The following is a 20,014-nucleotide window of genomic DNA, read 5'->3' as shown; positions in this document are numbered from 1 at the left end:
TGAGTTCCTTTACAGGATATTTATCCCGGCTAACTCAGCAGGAATATTGTGTATGGGTTCCACATTGAGTTTGGGAATTACCAAATGATTTACATTGGCTGCGGTTTTAACTGCCATTGCTGTTTCCTCTGGGACAGGTACTCACGTCAAGCAAGCAGGAACCGAGTTACACCATCAAAGTCATGCCCCACTGATGTCAACTGGACCAATGCGAGGTTTTAACTGAAGATCAAGGAAACCTTCCACCCAATACCAGACCTGCCAGGAAAAACTGGCAGCGGCAGCACAGTGCCCAGCGGAAGGGGCAGCGGCAGCACAGTGCCCAGCGGAAGGGGCAGCGGCAGCACAGTGCCCAGAGGAACTGACAGTGGCAGCACAGTGCCCAGAGGAACGGGCAGTGGCAGCACAGTGCCCAGAGGAACTGACAGTGGCAGCACAGTGCCCAGAGGAACGGACAGTGGCAGCACAGTGCCCAGAGGAACGGACAGTGGCAGCACAGTGCCCAGAGGAACGGACAGTGGCAGCACAGTGCCCAGAGGAACGGGCAGTGGCAGCACAGTGCCCAGAGGAACGGGCAGTGGCAGCACAGTGCCCAGAGGAACTGACAGTGGCAGCACAGTGCCCAGAGGAACGGGCAGTGGCAGCACAGTGCCCAGAGGAACGGGCAGTGGCAGCACAGTGCCCAGAGGAACGGGCAGTGGCAGCACAGTGACCAGAGGAACAGACAGTGGCAGCACAGTGCCCAGAGGAACGGGCAGTGGCAGCACAGTGACCAGAGGAACTGACAGTGGCAGCACAGTGCCCAGAGGAACGGGCAGTGGCAGCACAGTGACCAGAGGAACTGACAGTGGCAGCACAGTGCCCAGAGGAACGGGCAGTGGCAGCACAGTGACCAGAGGAACTGACAGTGGCAGCACAGTGCCCAGAGGAACGGGCAGTGGCAGCACAGTGCCCAGAGGAACGGGCAGTGGCAGCACAGTGCCCAGAGGAGCAAGAGGAGGACAAGCAAAATAAAAGCAAGGTAAGATTCTTATTCTTATGTCTTTCTTATGTGTACAAGGACAGAGATGGCAATTAAGGCTTGCTCCTCCTGCGAGATGGGGAGATCCGGGAGCTTTCTAGCATTCCTGACGACTATGTCTGCAGGAAGTGTGTCCAGCTGGAGCTCCTCACAGACGGTGTGGTTCGGTTGGAGCGGCAGCTGGACACACTGCGAAGCAGTGGAATGAGCTGCCAGATGAGGTGGTGAATGCGGGCTCACTTTTAACATTTAATAAAAACTTGGACGGGTTCATGGGTGAGAGGGGTGTGGAGGGATATGGTCCAGGTGCAGGTCAGTGGGACTAGGCACAAAAATGGTTCAGCACAGACAAGAAGGGCCAAAAGGCCTGTTTCTGTGCTGTAATGCTCTATGGTTCTATGGTGGAAGGGTGTTTTTCAGAATGGAGCTCTGTAGCTAGTGGTGTTCTGCGGGGATCAGTGCTGGGACCTCTGTTGTCTGTAGCATATATAAATGATCTGGAGGAAAATGTGGGTGGACTGATTAGTAAGTTTGCCGGGATTGTCAGAGGATACAACAGGATAGAGATTGATTGGAGACTTGGGCACAGAAATGACAGATGGAGTTTAATCCGGACAAATGCACAGTGATGCATTTTGGAGGGTTCGGTTTAGATGTGAATTATACTGTAAATGGCAGAACCCTGAGGAACATTAACGTACAGAGGGATCTGGGCGTGCAGATCCACAGTTCCCTAAAAGTGGCAACACACATGGCCAAGGTGATTAAGAAGGCATATGGCACACTTGCCTTCATCAGCCAGGGCATTGAGTACAAGAGTTGGGAAATCATGTTGCAGCTATATAAAACCTTGGTTAGGCTGCATCTGGAGTATTGCGTGCAGTTCTGGTCACCACACTACCAGAAGGATGTGGAAGCTTTGGAGCGAGTATAAAGAAGGTTCACCAGGATGTTGCCTGGTCTCGAGGGTGTTGGCTATGAGGAGAGGTTGAATAAACTAGGATTGTTTTCACTGGAAAGATGGAGGTTATGGGGAGAGCTGATAGAGGTCTACAAAGTTATGAGAGGCACAGACAGGGTGGATAGTCAGAGGCTTTTTCTCAAGGTGGAAGTGTCAATTACAAGGGGCACAGATTCAAGGTGAGAGGGAGAAAGTTTAAGGGAGATGTGCGGGGGAAGTTTTTCACGCAGAGAGTGGTGGGTGCCTGGAACGCGCTGCCAGAGGAGGTGGTGGAAGCAGGTGCATTCGCAACATTTAAGAAGTATCTGGATGGGTCCATGAGTAGGGAGGGAATAGAGGGATACGGACCGAGTAAGGGCAGAAGATTTTTTTTTAGTTAGGGCATCATGATCGGCATGAGCTTGGCGGGCCGAAGGGCCTGTTCCTGTGCTGTACTTTTCTTTGTTCTTGTTTTCTAAGAATGTTATCTTCCCGTCGTGCTGACCCTTTACACATGTGAATCGACAGGCAGCAGTGGGCAGCATTCAATGGGTAATGTGCTCTGAATTGTGCACATGAGCTACTGGACTGATAGTGAAATGTTAACATTAATCACGCAATCAGCCACCTGTTTGTGATCTTCAGAATGAATTCCGATTGTCTCAATTTTACTGATATAACAAAAACCATTTCTGAAACAATCCAAATCGCTTCTATTTCTGCAACATTAGGCTTGAGACATTAATAAACTTTGTTGATGCTCTTAATTTTTTAAAAGATAAATTTGCTATTATGTCACTGGTGTCAATGTGTAGGATCATAGAAATCATAGAAACCCTACAGTGCAGAAGGAGGCCATTCGGCCCATCGAGTCCACACCGACCACAATCCCACCCAGGCCCTACCCCCACATATTTTACCCGCTAATCCCTCTAACCTACACATCCCAGGACTCTAAGGGGCAATTTTTTAACCTGGCCAATCAACCAAACCCGCACATCTTTGGACTGTGGGAGGAAACCGGAGCACCCGGAGGAAACCCACGCAGACACGATATCTATGCCTTTCGTGGCGTATATGGTCATGTAGAGTCATAGAGGTTTACAGCATGGAAACAGGCCCTTCGGCCCAGTTTGTCCATGCCACCCTTTTTTTTAAATCCCAAAGCTAATCCCAATTGCTCGCATTTGGCCCATATCCCTCTATAGGAAGGATATGGAAATGATTGAAAGGGTGCAGAGGAGATTTACAAGGATGTTGCCTGGATTGAGTGGCATGCCTTATGAGGATAGACTGAGGGAGCTCGGTCTTTTCTCCTTGGAGAGACGTAGGATGAGAGGAGACCTAATAGAGGTATACAAGATGTTTAGAGGCATAGATCGGGTGGACTCTCAGAGGCTTTTACCCAGGGTGGAAATGGCTGCTACGAGAGGACACAGGTTTAAGGTGCTGGGGGGTAGGTACAGGGGAAATGTTAGGGGGAAGTTTTTCACACAGAGGGTGGTGGGCGAGTGGAATCGGCTGCCGTCAGTGGTGGTGGAGGCTAACTCAGTGGGAACTTTTAAGAGACTCCTGGATGAGTACATGGGACTTAATAGGATGGAGGGTTATAGGTAGGCCTAGAAGGTAGGGATATGTTCGGCACAACTTGTGGGGCCGAAGGGCCTGTTTGTGCTGTAGTTTTTCTATGTTTCTTCTATGTTTCTATACCCATCTTACCCATGTAACTGTCGAAACACTTTTTAAAAGACAAAATTGTACCCGCCTCTACTACTACCTCTGGCAGCTTGTTCCAGACATTCACCACCCTCTGTGTGAACAAATTGCTCCTCTGGACACTTTTGTATCTCTCCCCTCTCACCTTAAACCTATGCCCTCTAGTTTTAGACTCCCCTACCTTTGGGAAAAGATATTGACTATCCAGCTGATCTGTGCCCCTCATTATTTTATAGACCTCGATAAGATCACCCCTCAGCCTTCTGCGCTCCAGAGAAAAAAGTCCCAGTCTATCCAACCTCTCCTTATAACGCAAACCATCAAGTCCTGGTAGCATCCTAGTAAATCTTTTCTGCACTCTTTCTAGTTTAATAATGTCCTTTCTATAATAGGGTGACCAGAACTGTACACAGTATTCCAAGTGTGGCCTTACCAATCTCTTGTACAACTTCAACAAGATGTCCCAACTCCTGTATTCAATGTTCTGACCGATGAAACCAAGCATGCCGAATGCCTTCTTCACCACCCTGTCCACCTGTGACTCCACTTTCAAGGAGCTATGAACATGTACCCCTAGATCTCTTTGTTCTGTAACTCTCCTCAACGCCCTACCATTAACTGAGTAAGTCCTGCCCTGGTTCAATCTACCAAAATGCATCACCTCGCATTTGTCTAAATTAAACTCCATCTGCCATTCGTCAGCCCACTGGCCCAATTGATCACGATCCTGTTGCAATCCGAGATAACCTTCTTCACTGTCCACTATGCCACCAATCTTGGTGTCATCTGCAAACTTACTAACCGTGCCTTCTATATTCTCATCCAAATCATTAATATAAATGACAAATAACAGGGGAGGAGACGGCACAGCGACCAGTAATCCAGAGACCCAGGATCACACTCTGGAGACCCGGGTTCAATTCCCACCATGTGCAAACGGTGAAATTTAAAAACTCAATAAAAATCTGGAATTAAAAATCTGACATTGTTGATTGTTGTAAAAACCCACCTGGTTCACTCATGTCCTGATCTGGCCGATATGTACTCCAGATCCACAGCAATGCCCTCTGTAATGACCCAGCAATGCCCTCTGCAATGACCCAGCAATGCCCTCTGCAATGACCCAGGCAGCTATTCGGCTGTATTCAACCACTACAAATGGAACAATGAAACGCAGATGGACCACCCAGCATTAACCTCGGCATCTGGGGGCTCGTGCCAAAATTAGGAGAGCTGTCTTTCAGACTAGTCAAGCAACAGCCTGATATAATCACACTCATGGATTGTCTCAGCAGCAGGTCTGTGTGTTTCTGTGTGTGTGAGTGTGTGTGTGAGTGTGTGTGTGAGTGTGTGTGAGTGTGTGTGTGTGAGTGTGTGTGTGAGTGTGTGTGAATGTGTGTGTGTGAGTGTGTGTGTGTGAGTGTGTGTGTGAGTGTGTGAGTGTGTGTGAGTGAGTGTGTGTGTGTGTGAGTGTGTGTGAGTGTGTGTGTGTGAGTGTGTGTGTGTGAGTATGTGTGTGGGTGTGTGTGTGTAAGTGAGTGTGTGTGTGTGAGTGAGTGTGTGTGAGTGTGAGTGTGTGTGTGTGTATGAGTGTGTGTGAGTGTGTGTGTGAGTGTGTGTGTGAGTGTGTGTGTGAGTGTGTGTGAGTGTGTGTGTGAGTGTGTGTGAGTGTGTGTGTGTGTGTGAGTGAGTGTGTGTGTGTGTGAGTGTGTGAGCCATCCAACTGCCAGCGGGAGATTGAGGAACAGATATGTAGGCAGATTTTGGCAAGGTGTAAAAGTAACAGGGTTGTTGTGGTGGGAGATTTTAATTTCCCCTATATTGACTGGGACTCACTTAGTGCTAGGGGCGTGGATGGGCCAGAGTTTGTAAGGAGCATCCAGGAGGGCTTCTTGAAACAGTATGTAGATAGTCCAACTCGGGAAGGGGCCATACTGGACCTGGTATTGGGGAATGAACCCAGCCAGGTGGTCGATGTTTCAGTAGGAGAGCAGTTCGGGAACAGTGACCACAATTCAGTAAGCTTTAAGGTACTGATGGATTAAGATAAGTGTAGTCCTCAAGTTAAGGTGCTAAATTGGGGGAAGGCTAATTACAACAATATTAGGCAGGAACTGAAGAATGTAGATTGGGGGCAGCTGTTTGAAGGCAAATCAACATCTGGCATGTGGGAGGCTTTCAAGTGTAAGTTGATAGGGATTCAGGACCGGCACATTACTGTAAGGGTGAAGGATAAGTATGGCAAGTTTTGGGAACCTTGGATAACGAGAGATATTGTGAGCCTAGTCAAAGAGAAAAAGGAAGCATTTGTCAAGGCTAGGAGGCTGGGAACACACGAAGCAAGTGTGGAATACAAGGAAAGTAGAAAGAAATTTAAGCAAGGAGTAAGAAGAGCTAAAAGGGGTAATGAAAAAGCATTGGCCAGCAGGATTAAGGAAATTCCCAAGGCTTTTTATACATATATAAAGAGCAAGAGGGTAGCCAGGGAGAGGGTTGGCCCACTCAAGGACAAGGGAGGGAATCTATGCGTGGAGCCAGAGGAAATGGGTGAGGTATTAAATGAGTACTTTGCGTCAGTATTCACCAAAGAGAAGGACTTGGTGGATGATGAATCTGGGAAAGGATGTGTAGATAGTTTGAGTCATGTTGAGATCAAAAAGGAGGAGGTATTGGAGTTCTTTAGAAACATTAAGGTAGACAAGTCCCCAGGGCCTGATGGGATATACCCCAGAATACTGAGAGTGGCAAGGGAGGAAATTGCTGGGGCCTTGAGAGAAATCTTCCTATCCTCACTGGCTACAGGGGAGGTCCCAGAGGATTGGAGAATAGCCAATGTTGTTCCTTTGTTTAAGAAGGGTAGCAAGAATAATCCAGGTAATTACAGGCCGGTGAGCCTTACATCAGTGGTAGGGAAATTATTGGAGAGGATACTTCGAGACAGGATTTATTCCCACTTGGAAATAAGTGGAAGTATTAGTGAGAGGCAACATGGTTTTGTGAAGGGGAGGTCGTGTCTCACGAACTTGATCGAGTTTTTTGAGGAAGTTACGAAGATGATTGATGAGGGTAGGGCAGTGGATATTGTCTACATGGACTTCAGTAAGGCCTTTGACAAGGTCCCTCATGGCAGACTGGTGCAGAAGGTGAAGTCGCATGGGATCAGAGGTGAGCTGGCAAGGTGGATACAAAACTGGCTCAGTCAAAGAAGACAGAGGGTAGCAGTGGAAGGGTGCATTTCTGAATGAAGGGCTGTGACAAGTGGTGTTCCTCAGGGATCAGCGCTGGGACCTTTGCTGTTTGTAATATATATAAATGATTTGGAGGAAAATGTAACTGGATTGATTAGTAAGTTTGCGGACGACACAAAGGTTGGTGGATTTGCGGATAGTGATGAGGACCATCAGAGGATACAGCAGGATATAGATCAGTTGGAGACTTGGGCGGAGAGATGGCAGATGGAGTTTAATCCGGACAAATGTGAGGTAATGCATTTTGGATGGTCTAATACAGGTAGGAAATATACAGTAAATGGCAGAACCCTTAGTAGTATTGATAGGCAAAGGGATCTGGGTGTACAGGTACACAGGTCACTGAAAGTGGCAATGCAGGTGGAGAAGGTAGTCAAGAAGGCATACGGCATGCTTGCCTTCATCGGCCGGGGCATTGAGTTTAAAAATTGGCAAGTCATGTTGCAGCTTTATGGAACCTTAGTGAGGCCGCACTTGGAATATAGTGTTCAATTCTGGTCGCCACACTACCGGAAGAATGTGGAGGCTTTGGAGAGGGTACAGAAAAGATTTACCAGGATGTTGCCTGGTATGGAGGGCATGAGCTATGAGGAGAGGTTGGAGAAACTTGGTTTGTTCTCACGAGAGCGACAGAGGTTGAGGGGAGACCTGATAGAAGTCTACAAGATTATGAGTGGTGTTCTGCAGGGCTCTGTACTGGGACCTCTGCTATTTGTGATATATATAAATGATTGGGAAGAAGGTGTAACTGGTGTAATCAGCAAGTTTACGGATGACACGAAGATGGCTGGACATGTGGATAGCGATGAGCATTGTCGGGCAATACAGCAGGATATAGATAGGCTGGAAAATTGGGCGGAGAGGTGGCAGATGGAGTTTAATCCGGATAAATGCGAAGTGATGCATTTTGGAAGAAATAATGTAGGGAGGAGTTATACAATAAATGGCAGAGTCATCAGGAGTATAGAAACACAGAGGGACCGAGGTGTGCAAGTCCACAAATCCTTGAAGGTGGCAACACAGGTGGAGAAGGTGGTGAAGAAGGCATATGGTATGCTTGCCTTTATAGGACGGGGTATAGAGTATAAAAGCTGGAGTCTGATGATGCAGCTGTATAGAACGCTGGTTAGGCCACATTTGGAGTACTGCGTCCAGTTCTGGTCGCCGCACTACCAGAAGGACGTGGAGGCGTTAGAGTGCAGAGAAGGTTTACCAGGATGTTGCCTGGTATGGAGGGTCTTAGCTATGAGGAGAGATTGGGTAGACTGGGGTTGTTCTCCTTGGAAAGACGGAGAATGAGGGGAGATCTAATAGAGGTATACAAGATTATGACGGGTATAGGTAGGGTGAACAGTGGGAAGCTTTTTCCCAGGTCGGAGGTGACGATCACGAGGGGTCACGGGCTCAAGCTGAGAGGGGCGAGGTATAACTCAGACATCAGAGGGACGTTTTTTACACAGAAGGTGGTGGGGGCCTGGAATGCGCTGCCAAGTAGGGTGGTGGAGGCAGGCACGCTGACATTGTTTAAGACTTACCTGGATAGTCACATGAGCAGCCTGGGAATGGAGGGATACAAACGATTGGTCTAGTTGGACCAAGGAGCGGCACAGGCTTGCAGGGCCGAAGGGCCTGTTTCCTGTGCTGTACTGTTCTTTGTTCTTTGTTCTTTGTTATGAGAGGCATGGACAGAGTGGATAGTCAGAAGCTTTTTCCCAGGGTGGAAGAGTCAATTACTAGGGGGCACAGGTTTAACGTGCGAGGGGCAAGGTTTATAAGAGATGTACGAGGCAGATTTTTTACACAGAGAGTGGTGGGTGCCTGGAACTCGTTGCCGGGGGAGGTAGTGGAAGTGGATACGGTAGTGACTTTTAAGGGGCGTCTTGACAAGTACATGAATGAGATGGGAATAGAGGGATATGGTCCCTGGAAGCGTAGGGAGTTTTAGTTAAGTCGGGCAGCATGGTCGGTGCAGGCTTGGAGGGCCGAAGGGCCTGTTCCTGTGCTGTAATTTTCTTTGTTCTTCGTGTGAGTATGTGTATGTGAGTGTGTATGTGGGGGTGTGTGTGTCTGTGGGGGGTGTGTGTGTGTGTGTGGGGGTGAATGTGTGTGTGTGGGGGTGTGTAAGTGTGTGTGTGTGGGGGGGGGTGAGTTTGTGTGTGTGTGGGGGGGTGAGTGTGTGTGTGTGGGGGCTGTGAGTGCGTGTGTGTGTGTAGGGGGGGTGTGTGTGGGGTGTGTATGTGTGTGAGTGTGCATGTGAGTGTGTGTGTGTGGGGATGTGAATGTGTGTGTGGGGGGGTGAGTGTGTGTGTGTGTGGGGGCTGTGAGTGTGTGTGTGTGTTGGGGGGGTGAGTGTGTGTGTGTCTGTGAGGTGTGTGTGTGAGTGTGTGTGTGTGAGTGTGTGTGTGAGCATGTGTATGTGTGGCAGGGGTGAGTGTGTGTGTGTGAGTGTGTGTGTGGGGTGTGTGTGTGAGTGTGTGTGTGAGTGTGTGTGTGTGTGTGGTGGGTGTGTGTGTGTGGGTTTGTGTGTGTGTGTGAGTGTGTGGGTGTGCGTGTGTGTGGGCGCGTGCGTGAGTGTGTGTATGAATGTGTGTGTGTGTGTATGAATGTGGGTGCGTGTATGTGTGTGTATGTGTGTGAGTGTGTGTATGAATGTGGGTGCGTGTGTGTGTGTGTGTGTGTGTATGTGTGTGTATGTGAGTGTGTGTGTGAGTGTGTGTATGAGTGTGTGTACGTATGTGTGAGTGTGTGTATGAATGTGTGATTGCGTGTGTGAGTGTGTGGGTGTGCGTGTGTGTGAGCGCGTGCGTGAGTGTGTGTATGAATGTGGGTGTGTGTGTGAGTGTGTGTATGTGTGAGTGTGTGTGAGTGTGTGTATGTATGTGAGCATGTGTGGATAGATTGGAGTGGTTGGGACTGTTTTCACTTCAGACTTGATGGAAGTATTCTAGATCCAGGAGGGTATGGACAGGGTATATAGTGAGAAACTGTTTCCTCCCAAAAGCACGTCGAGAACTAGAGGTCACAAACTAAAAGTAATTGACAAAAGGAGTAAAAGTGATGAGAGGAAAAGACTTTTCACCCAGAAGGTGATTGGAATCTGGAGCAAACTACCTGAGAGGGTGGGAGGAGGCAGCTTTGATCGAGGTATTCAAATGGGAATTGGATTGCTATCTGAAAAGAATGTGTAAGGTTATGGGGGATAAGGCAGGGGAGTGGGGTTAGGTGGAATGATCTTTCAAAGAGAGTGCAGATTTGATAGGCCAATTGGCCTTCATATGCACCGTAAAGTGTTTGTGATTCTGTGCAAATGAGCTTCTGGATGTTGCCAATACTACTTTGAGTAATTTAAAAGGGGAATGATATGGAAAACTGAGAGCAAACTTTGTAATTACAGTGAATTTCAGCCCTCGATGTGGGACATTACACTTGCTGTAATGGGTTCTGTCATCACCAAGTCATTTCATTGCATGTCAGCTGCTGTGGTTAATCAGTGGGTGATTGTAATAACTTGCAAATGTCAGTTTTTGAATAAATGATTGGCTTTCTGTCTTTTTTTAAAGGTTGTTTTATATCTGTAGCAAAGTGACAGTGGCATTTGGAGTATGAGATTTGAAGTGTGGTGGACACATGCCAGACACAAAACTAGCAAATATTGCCTGGTAAGGTATGCTGTTTTCTAACTTGGTGAATATTTAATCAGATAAAGTGTCCCTTTAAAATCAAAAAGTCTAATTTCTGTTACGTAAACACTGGCTGAGTTTATAAAGATCTTGATGATTATTTTGTGTTCTTGTCGAGGTTTTTGTTTCTTACTTGAATGAGGTAGAATGTGGGAGGAGTAAAGGTAAAGTTACCATCGTCCCAAATGACCAATGGCTGCTCTGCCCTTTGAGGGGGAGAGCTGATTGGTGGTGATTGAACCTGAGGATCACCACGCCTCAGACGAGGGGTGAGGTTGAGAAGGCGGGGCCTTCATCAATGACCTCAGCTGGTACAGGAATTGAATCCATGCTGCTGGCATTATGAACCAGCCATCCAATCAACAGAGGTAACCAACCTCCTGTGGGAGAAGTGGAGGGGGATTAAAGAGCAGGAATATTGTGAAAAGCAATCCTTTAGTCTGGGAGGGGGATATCTCAGATCAGGGAATAGGGAAAAAAAAGAACAAAGAAAATTAGAGCACAGGAACAGGCCTTCGGCCCTCCAAGCCTGCACCGACCATACTGCCCGACTGAACTAAAACCCACTACCCTTCTGGGGACCATATCCCTCTATTCCCATCCTATTCATGTATTTGTCCAGACGCCCCTTAAAACTCACTATCGTATCTGCTTCCACTACCTCCCCCGGCAATGTGTTCCAGGCACCCACCACCCTCTGTGTAAAAAACTTGCCTCGTACATCTCCTTTAAACTTTGCCCTTCGCACCTTAAACCTATGCCCCCTAGTAATTGACTCTTCCACCCTGGGAAAAAACTTCTGACTATCCACTCTGTCCATGCCCCTCATAATCTTGTAGACTTCTATCAGGTCGCCCCTCAACCTCCATCGTTCCAGTGAGAACAAACCAAGTTTCTCCAACCTCTCCTCATAGCTAATGCCCTCCATACCAGGCAACATCCTAGTAAATCTTTTCTGTACCCTCTCCAAAGCCTCCACATCCTTCCGGTAGTGTGGCGACCAGAATTGAACACTATATTCCAAGTGTGGCCGAACTAAGGTTCTATAAAGCTGCAACATGACTTGCCAATTTTTAAACTCAATGCCCCGGCCGATGAAGGCAAGCATGCCTTATGCCTTCTTAACTACCTTCTCCACCTGCGCTGTCACTTTCAGTGACCTGTGTACCTGTACACCCAGATCCCTCTGCCTATCAATACTCTTAAGGGTTCTGCCATTTACTGTATATTTCCTATCTGTATTTGACCTTTCAAAATGCATTACCTCACATTTGTCCGGATTAAACTCCACCTGCCATCTCTCCGCCCAAGTCTCCAACTGATCTATATCCTGCTGTATCCTCTGATGGTCCTCATCGCTATCTGCAAATCCACCAACCTTTGTGTCATCCACAATTTACTAATCAAACCAGTTATATTTGATATATATTACGAATAGCAAAGGTCCCAGCACTGATCCCTGAGGAACGCCACTTGTCACAGTCCTCCATTCAGTAATGCACCCTTCCGCTGCCACCCTCTATCTTCTATGATCGAGCCAGTTCTGTATCCACCTTGCCAGTTCACCTCTGATCCCATGCGACTTCACCTTCTGCACCAGTCTGCCATGAGGGACCTTGTCAAAGGCCTTACTGAAGTCCATGTAGACAACATCCACTGCCCGACCCTCATCAGAATGGGAGCAGTGGGATGGTGGTGATACGATCAGGCAGCATTGGGAAGGGGATTTCTCAGGATGGGATTCTGAGGTGGAAGATATTGGGAATACTGGTATGGAAGCTCCATGTGTATCGGGAGTTGTATGTTGGAGGTTTGGAATGAGAATGAAAACCTAATTAAACGCGGTTATCCTGGTGAGTTTTCCCTGTTTTTAGATGGTTTCCCAGGTACAGAGTGAAGACGTTTATTTATGTTTGCTTGTAATTTTATCTTCTGCTTAGGTATTTAGCGAATGGAAAGATAGATGAAAAAGGCTTTACACAATATTGAAGACAATGTTAAGGAAGGAGCGAAAGGCCGACAAACTGAAGGACATGCTGGGAAGTTCTGAGTCATTCCGGTCAAGTGATACAATTCCAGATCCATCAGGTTCAAACATCCCTCTGGTCAGAACTGATAGGACTTCCACTTATATCAAAACTCTTCATAGAGTCTCCTTCACCACTGACATTCCCTATTTTCACCGCATCGATAAGTACAATGAAGAAAAGGTGTGTGAATATGAAAGAAAGGCATCTGAACTAGCTTTACCAGTTTCATATAATTTAAAGAAGTTATTCCGCCGAGTTTTCCCTATTTTGCGATGGTTTCCCAGGTACAGAGTGAAGAGATGGTTGATAGGTGACTTGCTGTCTGGAATTAGTGTGGGTCTACTGACCATCCCTCTGTCCCTTGCTTTTGCAGTCTGCGCTGGGCAGCCTCCTATTAATGGCCTTTACACTAGTTTCGTTACCACAGTCTTATACTGCCTGCTTGGCACAACACAACACCTGTCCTACGGAGCATCTGCATTCACTGCTCTTCTCATTGCCAAGAGTATAAGTCACAATGAAACTCAAGAAGCTGATTCTGACAGTGATTGCTCTCCAACGTGTCCGAGAGAACTTTATGTGATTACTCTGACCTTTGTTGCTGGAATTGTTTTAATTTCTATGGGAATTTTTCGCCTCAGTTTCCTAAGAACATACATCTCTAAGCCTGTTCTGAATGGTTTCAAAGCTGGAACAGCTTTGCATTTATTAGCCATTCTCCTGAGTTTAATACTTGGTATAGATCCATCAATTCATCATGGTCCTTTATCATTTGTCCATAATTGCAAGGTCATAATTGAAAATATTACTAAAACACACGCTGCCTCAGTGATCACTGGCTTGGCCGCTTTGGCATTTCTCATCCCTTTTAAAATAATAAACTTTATTTATAGTCGGCACCTCATACCTACAGAGTTCATTGCAATAGTCGTTTCCATTTGGTTATCATACTGGCTGGAATTGGAGGACAGCCATAATCTCAGGTTGATAAATAATTATCCATTTATCTTACCAAGACCCAGTCTTCCTTCTTTCTCCTTAATCTCCAGTGTTGCTGCAGATGCCTTTGCCGTTGCACTGGTGACATTTGCAGTTAGCATTTCACTGGGGAGAGAAAACTCCAAAAAACACAACCAGAGTTACCACCCGCACCAAGAGACAATCGTTTTAGGATTCTGTGACCTGCTACTCTCATTTCTGGGTACTTTTGCAGCTTCTGGGGTTTGCGAACAAACTTTGGTTCAAGAAAAAACTTGGGGCCAAACCCAAGCGGCAGGTTTGATGGCAGCCGGTCTCTGTCTCACGGCTCTGCTCTGTGCAGACACTCTGCTTCCACTGGTGCCCAGAGCAGTGCTTGGTGCGATTGTCATTGCAAATCTGGGGTCTTACTTTGAGTTCTTCTGGAAGTATTGCTTTGCATGTAAGAAGAATAAATATGAGTTTGTGGCTGGAATTGTAACATTTGCAGCAGTTTGCATCCTGGACATAGATATTGGTCTCGGTGTTGGCATAGTTTTCTCAATTTTGCTCACTCTACACAGACTCCAGAAGCCGTCCAGTGACATTCTCGGCCATATTCCGAATACAGAAAACTATACCGTCCTGTCCAATGAGAAAACTGCCAAAGAAGTAGTGGGAATTAAAATTATAAAAATATTTGATTCCATTTATTACGGGAATGTTGACTTTTTATTGTCCTGGATAAAACTTAAAGTCAATTGTTATCTTCAGTCTGGCAGAAGTTTGGAAAGTGATGAGGAATTATACAGTGAGGAAGACAAATATCACATGTTACTGGAATCCACACAGTTCCTTACACTGGATGAACATGCTTTGAGACGATTAAATCATACTAAATTGTATAGGCGTCAAATATCCAAACAAACTGCAGATGTTCACACCGTAATTCTGGATTGTGGCTCAGTGAGTTTTGTGGATGATGAAGGAGTAAATGCTTTGATTTATCTGTCAGAGCGATACCAAAGTGTAGGAGTTGGCTTTATCCTGGCCAGCTGTTCAAGTGCAGTTCTGAAAAGTCTACAAGAACATGGTTACTTCAAATCAACCAGTCAAAGCTTGGCTTTCAGCAGTATCCATGATGCTGTTTTATTTTCCCTGCAGCAAACAGCAGAGAGAAACCAGAGTCCTCAAGGATCTGAATACATCCCTGAAACTAATGGTGAAACACTAGCTGAAGGTGACACGGCTGAAATTCAGACAGACACTGACAACAGCACAAAGGTAGAACTTTATCAAATGGAAAGAGGTGAAACTGTTTCCCATCAAAAGACTGATTTACAATCAAAAAAGCAAAGAATAATTGAGTATGAGACAAACTTGTAACAAAAATCTGTTTATTGTTTTCAAACCATTGCAGAAACTATGGAAAGTGTGATCTACACCTGATGCTGTATTTCTGCTGCAGTGTTTTATTGATTCTATTTTCATCGTAATGTGGTGATAAATTCAAATGGACACAATCAAAATGAAGCACTTGTTTTTTCTGACAAATGTTATTTGTTAGTATGTATATCAATATGTCTGTCATTAAGGAGCATTCAGGGATAGGAAACATGTCACAGGGTGCCAGATGTAGATAATAACTTACAGTGTTGATGATTAAATTAACCATAGAATCCCTAAGTGCAGAAAGAGGCCATTCAGCCCATCAAGTTGATACCGACTCTCCGAAAGAGCATCTCACCCAGGCCTTCCTCTCCGTCCTATCCCTGTAACCCTGCGCATTTACCATGGTCGATCCATCTAACCTACACATCTTTGGAGGAAACCCACGCAGACACGGGGAGAATGCAAACTCCACACAGTGACCTGAGGCTAGAATTGAACATAGGTCCCTGGCGCTGTGAGGCATAAGTGTTAACCACTGTACCGTGCCTATGGTATAAATGCTGATGGTATAAATGCTGTTTTCAACTATATTCAGAGATATTTTTCCTGCTCATTAGATCTTAAGAAACAAATAAACCCTGATTGCCACAAGTCTGGTGATTAAGGATCAATGTTTCCAATGAGATGTTCCTGCTTGAAATACAGAGGGCGAGATTTTATGGCCTCGCTCGACCTTAGACCAGAAAATCCCGCCTGGATTCAACAGATCTTCCCATTGTCCATCCCTCGCCCACTCCAATTCCCATGGCGGGTGGGATGGTAAAATTCCGTCAAGTGCCTCTTTGTTTGGAGCTTTCCACAGTAACTCAGGTGAACTCCATGGCACATTGGTAACGACTGCTTACTGTGAGAAGCTTCTACACACATGCAGATTTATATCTCATGACTGGTTAGGAGAAGAAACATGGATGCAGCAGATACATATGTTATTCCAGTATTTGATAATATATTTAGAATGATTTTCAATTTTCCTGCCTTCTTCAGCCAGAATTGCAAAACTCTTCACAACTAGAACTCCACAGCTTCTCTCTCCCTTGTTTAGGGAACAACCGTCTGAATTAGAATTATCCAAGATTACCTGTCAATGTTTCTTTAATCTTGTTCTGACTTTGAACTGAAGGACAATTTTATTCAATTTTTAGTGTGAATTGTTGTGCCCCCTGAGACAATGCTGTGAATGTAAGAAAGTGCAAGTTGTTAAAACATGATCACAGCAGTAACTGAATCTACTGTTTATTGTGTTAGGCACATGGACATGGAGTCTGTGTTCCGAGTGTTTGTAAATCTTTAAAGACTTTGTTGAAATTTCGGACTCATTGCTGCACAATAACAAGGCAAACATTTTAGCTGTAAGAATAATGTGTATGAATTTGTGAGAAGAAAATCGCATCATCAGATTGCCAATAAATAAATTACTTGACATTTAGCAAAGAAATTGTGTTTGGCTTCCACAGAATGCAAGAGTAAATCTTCAAATACAAATTAAACAGCTGCTTTGTAGAGGAATCCTGAATCACTTCATTTCTTACTTCAGAAAAGAGTCAATTCTCTCAAACAAGAAATTGAAAATATCAGTAATTGAAACTGCCAAGAAAAATTATCTAATTTTGCTGAGCGCTGCTTTTGAGTGTTCCCCAGCATCTGCCACAGAGCAACATTGACTAAAATCTTCCTGAGTTTGTGATAGCGATTGCTCGGGGAGATAACTGCGATAAGGAGTAACTGCGGCAGAGAGTAACTGCGGCAGAGAGTAACTGCGACAGAGAGTAACTGCTACAGAGAGTAACTGCTACAGAGAGTAACTGCTACAGAGAGTAACTGCTACAGAGAGTAACTGCAGAGAGTAACTGCGATAGAGAATAACTGCTATAGAGAGTAACTGCTACAGAGAGTAACTGCTACAGAGAGTAACTGCTGTAGAGAGTAACTGCGATAGAGAATAACCACTGTAGGGAGTAACTGCAACAGAGAGTAACTGCTACAGAGAGTAACTGCTATAGAGAGTAACTGCTACAGAGAGTAACTGCTGTAGAGAGTAACTGCTACAGAGAGTAACTGCTGTAGAGAGTAACTGCTACAGAGAGTAAGTGCTACAGAGAGTAACTGCCACAGAGAGTAACTGCCACAGAGAGTAACTGCCACAGAGAGTAACTGCCACAGAGAGTAACTGCCACAGAGAGTAACTGCTACAGAGAGTAACTGCCACAGAGAGTAACTGCTACAGAGAGTAACTGCCATAGAGAGTACCAGCTACACAGAGTAACTGCTACAGAGAGTAACCGCTGTAGGGAGTAACTGCGATAAGGAGTAACTGTTATGGAGAGTAACTGCCATAGAGAGTAACTGCTGTAGTGAGTAACTGCTACAGCGAGTAACTGCTATAGAGAGTAACTGCTATAGAGAGTAACTGCTACAGAGAGTAACCACTGTAGGGAGTAACTGCTACAGAGAGTAACTGCTACAGAGAGTAACTGCTACAGAGAGTAACTGCTATAGAGAGTAACTGCTACAGAGAGTAACTGCTATGGAGAGTAACTGCTACAGAGAGAAACTGCTACAGAGAGTAACCACTGTAGGGAGTAACTGCAACAGAGAGTAACTGCTACAGAGAGTAACTGCTATAGAGAGTAACTGCTACAGAGAGTAACTGCTGTAGAGAGTAACTGCTACAGAGAGTAACTGCTACAGAGAGTAAGTGCTATTTAGAGTAATTGCTATAGAGTACAGGCATTCTGGCAGTGGCCTGAAATAAATAAAATTGTAGCTTCCGGCTTCTCCTCAGTTGCTGAGCAGTTGAAACTGGTATACTCGATCTGTATATGAGACTTGTATACTCGATCTGTAGCGGAGACTTGTATACTCGATCTGTAGCGAAGACTGGTATACTCGATCTGTATATGAAAAGGGTATCGAAGCATAGAATCATACAGGGCAGAAGCGGCCCTTCGGTCCATTGAGTCTGCACCTACACATTAGAAATACCTGAATTCCCATCTAATCCCTTCTGCCAGCACTTGGCCCATAGCCCTGAATGTCATGATTGTGCCAAGTGCTCATCCAGATATTTTTTAAAGGATGTGAGGCATCCCGCTTCTACCACCCTCCCAGGCAGCGCATTCCAGACCCTCACCACCCTCTGGGTAAAAAGGTTTTTCCTCACATCCTCCCTAAACCTCCTGCCCCTGTCCCCTCGTGACTGACCTTCAACTAAGGGGAACAGCTGCTCTTTATCCACTCTGTCCATTTCTCTCATAATCTTGTACACCTCAATCAGGTCACCCCTCAGTCTTCTCTGCTCTAATGAAAATAACCCAAGCCTACACAATCTCTCTTCATAACTTAAACGCTCCATCCCAGGCAGCATCCTGGTGAATCTCCTCTGCACCCCCTCCAGTGCAATCACATCCTTCTGATAATGTGGTGGCCAGAACTGCACACAGTACCCTGGCTGTGGCCTCACCAAAGTTCTGCACAACTCCAACATGACTTTCCTGCTTTTGTAATCTATGCCTTGATTGATAAAGGCAAGTGTTCCACATGCCTTTTTTACCATCCTACCAGCATGTCCTTCCGCTTTTAGAGATCAGTGGACAAACACGCCAAGATCCCTTTGTTCCACAGAGCTTCCTGGTGTCCTACCATTCATTGAGTATTTTCTCATCAAATTACTCCTTCCAAAGTGTATCATCTCACACTTCTTAGGGTTAAATTCCATCTGCCACTTATCTGCCCATTTGGCCATTCCATCTCTATCTTCTTATGTCCAAGACACTCCGCCTCACTGTTAACCACCTGTCCAATCTTTGTGTCATCTGCAAACTTACTAATCCCACTCCCACATAGTCATCAATGTAATTTATATTAATGACGAATAATAGGGGCCCAACACAGATTCCTGTGGTACGCCACTGGACACTGGCTTCCAGTCACTAAGCAGCCTTCTGTCATCACCCTCTGTCTCCGACAACTGAGCCAATTTTGCATCCACTTCATCAAATTACCCTGTATCCCATGTGAATTTACCTTCTTTCCAAGTCTCCCATGTGGGACCTTGTCAAAGGCTTTGCTGAAATCCATATAACCTACAGCAACTGCATACTTGATCTGTACGCAAAACTGGTATACTCGATCTGTATATGAAAAGGCCATAAACTCTGAAACAGCTGGGTGTTTTGGCCATCCAGCAGTTTGGCCCCATCAGAAGTGGGGGCTGACAGAAATTGGGCAGTCAGCCATTTCTAGGTGGCTGCATCTCATTTACATTGTTAAACAAACACTCAGTCTCCCTCGGCTTTGCATCAATTTGACATTCTAGTCTTTGACATTTTCTCAGGGTAAGTTGTTGGAAGATATTTTGAGAGACAGGATCTATAGGCATTTAGAGTGGCAAGGACTGATTAGGGACAGTCAGCATGGTTTTGTGAGTGGAAAATCATGTCTCACAAATTTGATTTGAGTTTTTTGAAGGGGTAACCAAGAAGGTAGATGAGGGCAGTGCAGTTGATGTTGTCTACATGGACTTTAGCAAGGCCTCTGACAAGGTACTGCATGGTAGGTTGTTGCATAAGTTTAAATCTCACAGGATCCAGGGTGAGGTATCTAAATGGATACAAAATTGGTTTCTTGACAGAAGCTAGAGGGTGGTTGTAGAGAGTTGTTTTTCAAACTGGAGGCCTGTGACCAGCGGTGTGCCTCAGGGATCGGTGCTGAGTCCACTGTTATTTGTCATTTATATTAATGATTTGGATGAGAATATAGGAGGCATGGTGAGTAAGTTTGCAGCTGACACCAAGATTGGTGGCATAGTGGACAGTGAAGAAAGTTATCTCCAATTGCAACGGGATCTTGATCAATTGGGCCAGTGGGCTGACAAATGGCAGATGGAGATTAATTTAGATAAATACAAGGTGATGCATTTTGGTGGATTGTATCAGGACAGAACTTACTCAGTTAATGGTAGGGCATTGGGG

At 45.6% G+C, this 20,014-nt stretch overlaps 1 protein-coding gene across 2 annotated transcripts; it reads left to right on the top strand.

Annotated features, from left to right (window-relative positions):
• Positions 1-237: 237 nt before the first annotated feature.
• On the top strand, positions 238-16,548 carry LOC144499012 (prestin-like). 2 transcript variants are annotated; one of them, XM_078221067.1, is made up of 3 exons: positions 238-1,021; positions 10,486-10,584; positions 12,546-16,548. In XM_078221067.1, the coding sequence occupies exon 3, from the start codon at positions 12,600-12,602 to the stop codon at positions 14,976-14,978; it is 2,379 nt and encodes a 792-aa protein (XP_078077193.1). In that variant the 5' UTR covers positions 238-1,021; positions 10,486-10,584; positions 12,546-12,599; the 3' UTR covers positions 14,979-16,548. The 2 variants fall into 2 exon arrangements, with proteins under 2 accessions (XP_078077193.1, XP_078077194.1); XM_078221068.1 differs by having other exon boundaries at positions 10,486-10,589; positions 12,546-16,542.
• Positions 16,549-20,014: the final 3,466 nt, after the last annotated feature.

Source organism: Mustelus asterias, chromosome 9, assembly GCF_964213995.1.
Source record: "Mustelus asterias chromosome 9, sMusAst1.hap1.1, whole genome shotgun sequence".
In the NCBI taxonomy this organism is placed as follows: Eukaryota; Metazoa; Chordata; class Chondrichthyes; order Carcharhiniformes; family Triakidae; genus Mustelus; species Mustelus asterias.
Note: the sequence above shows the minus strand (reverse complement) of the source record. Positions and strands in the feature narration are given on the sequence as shown.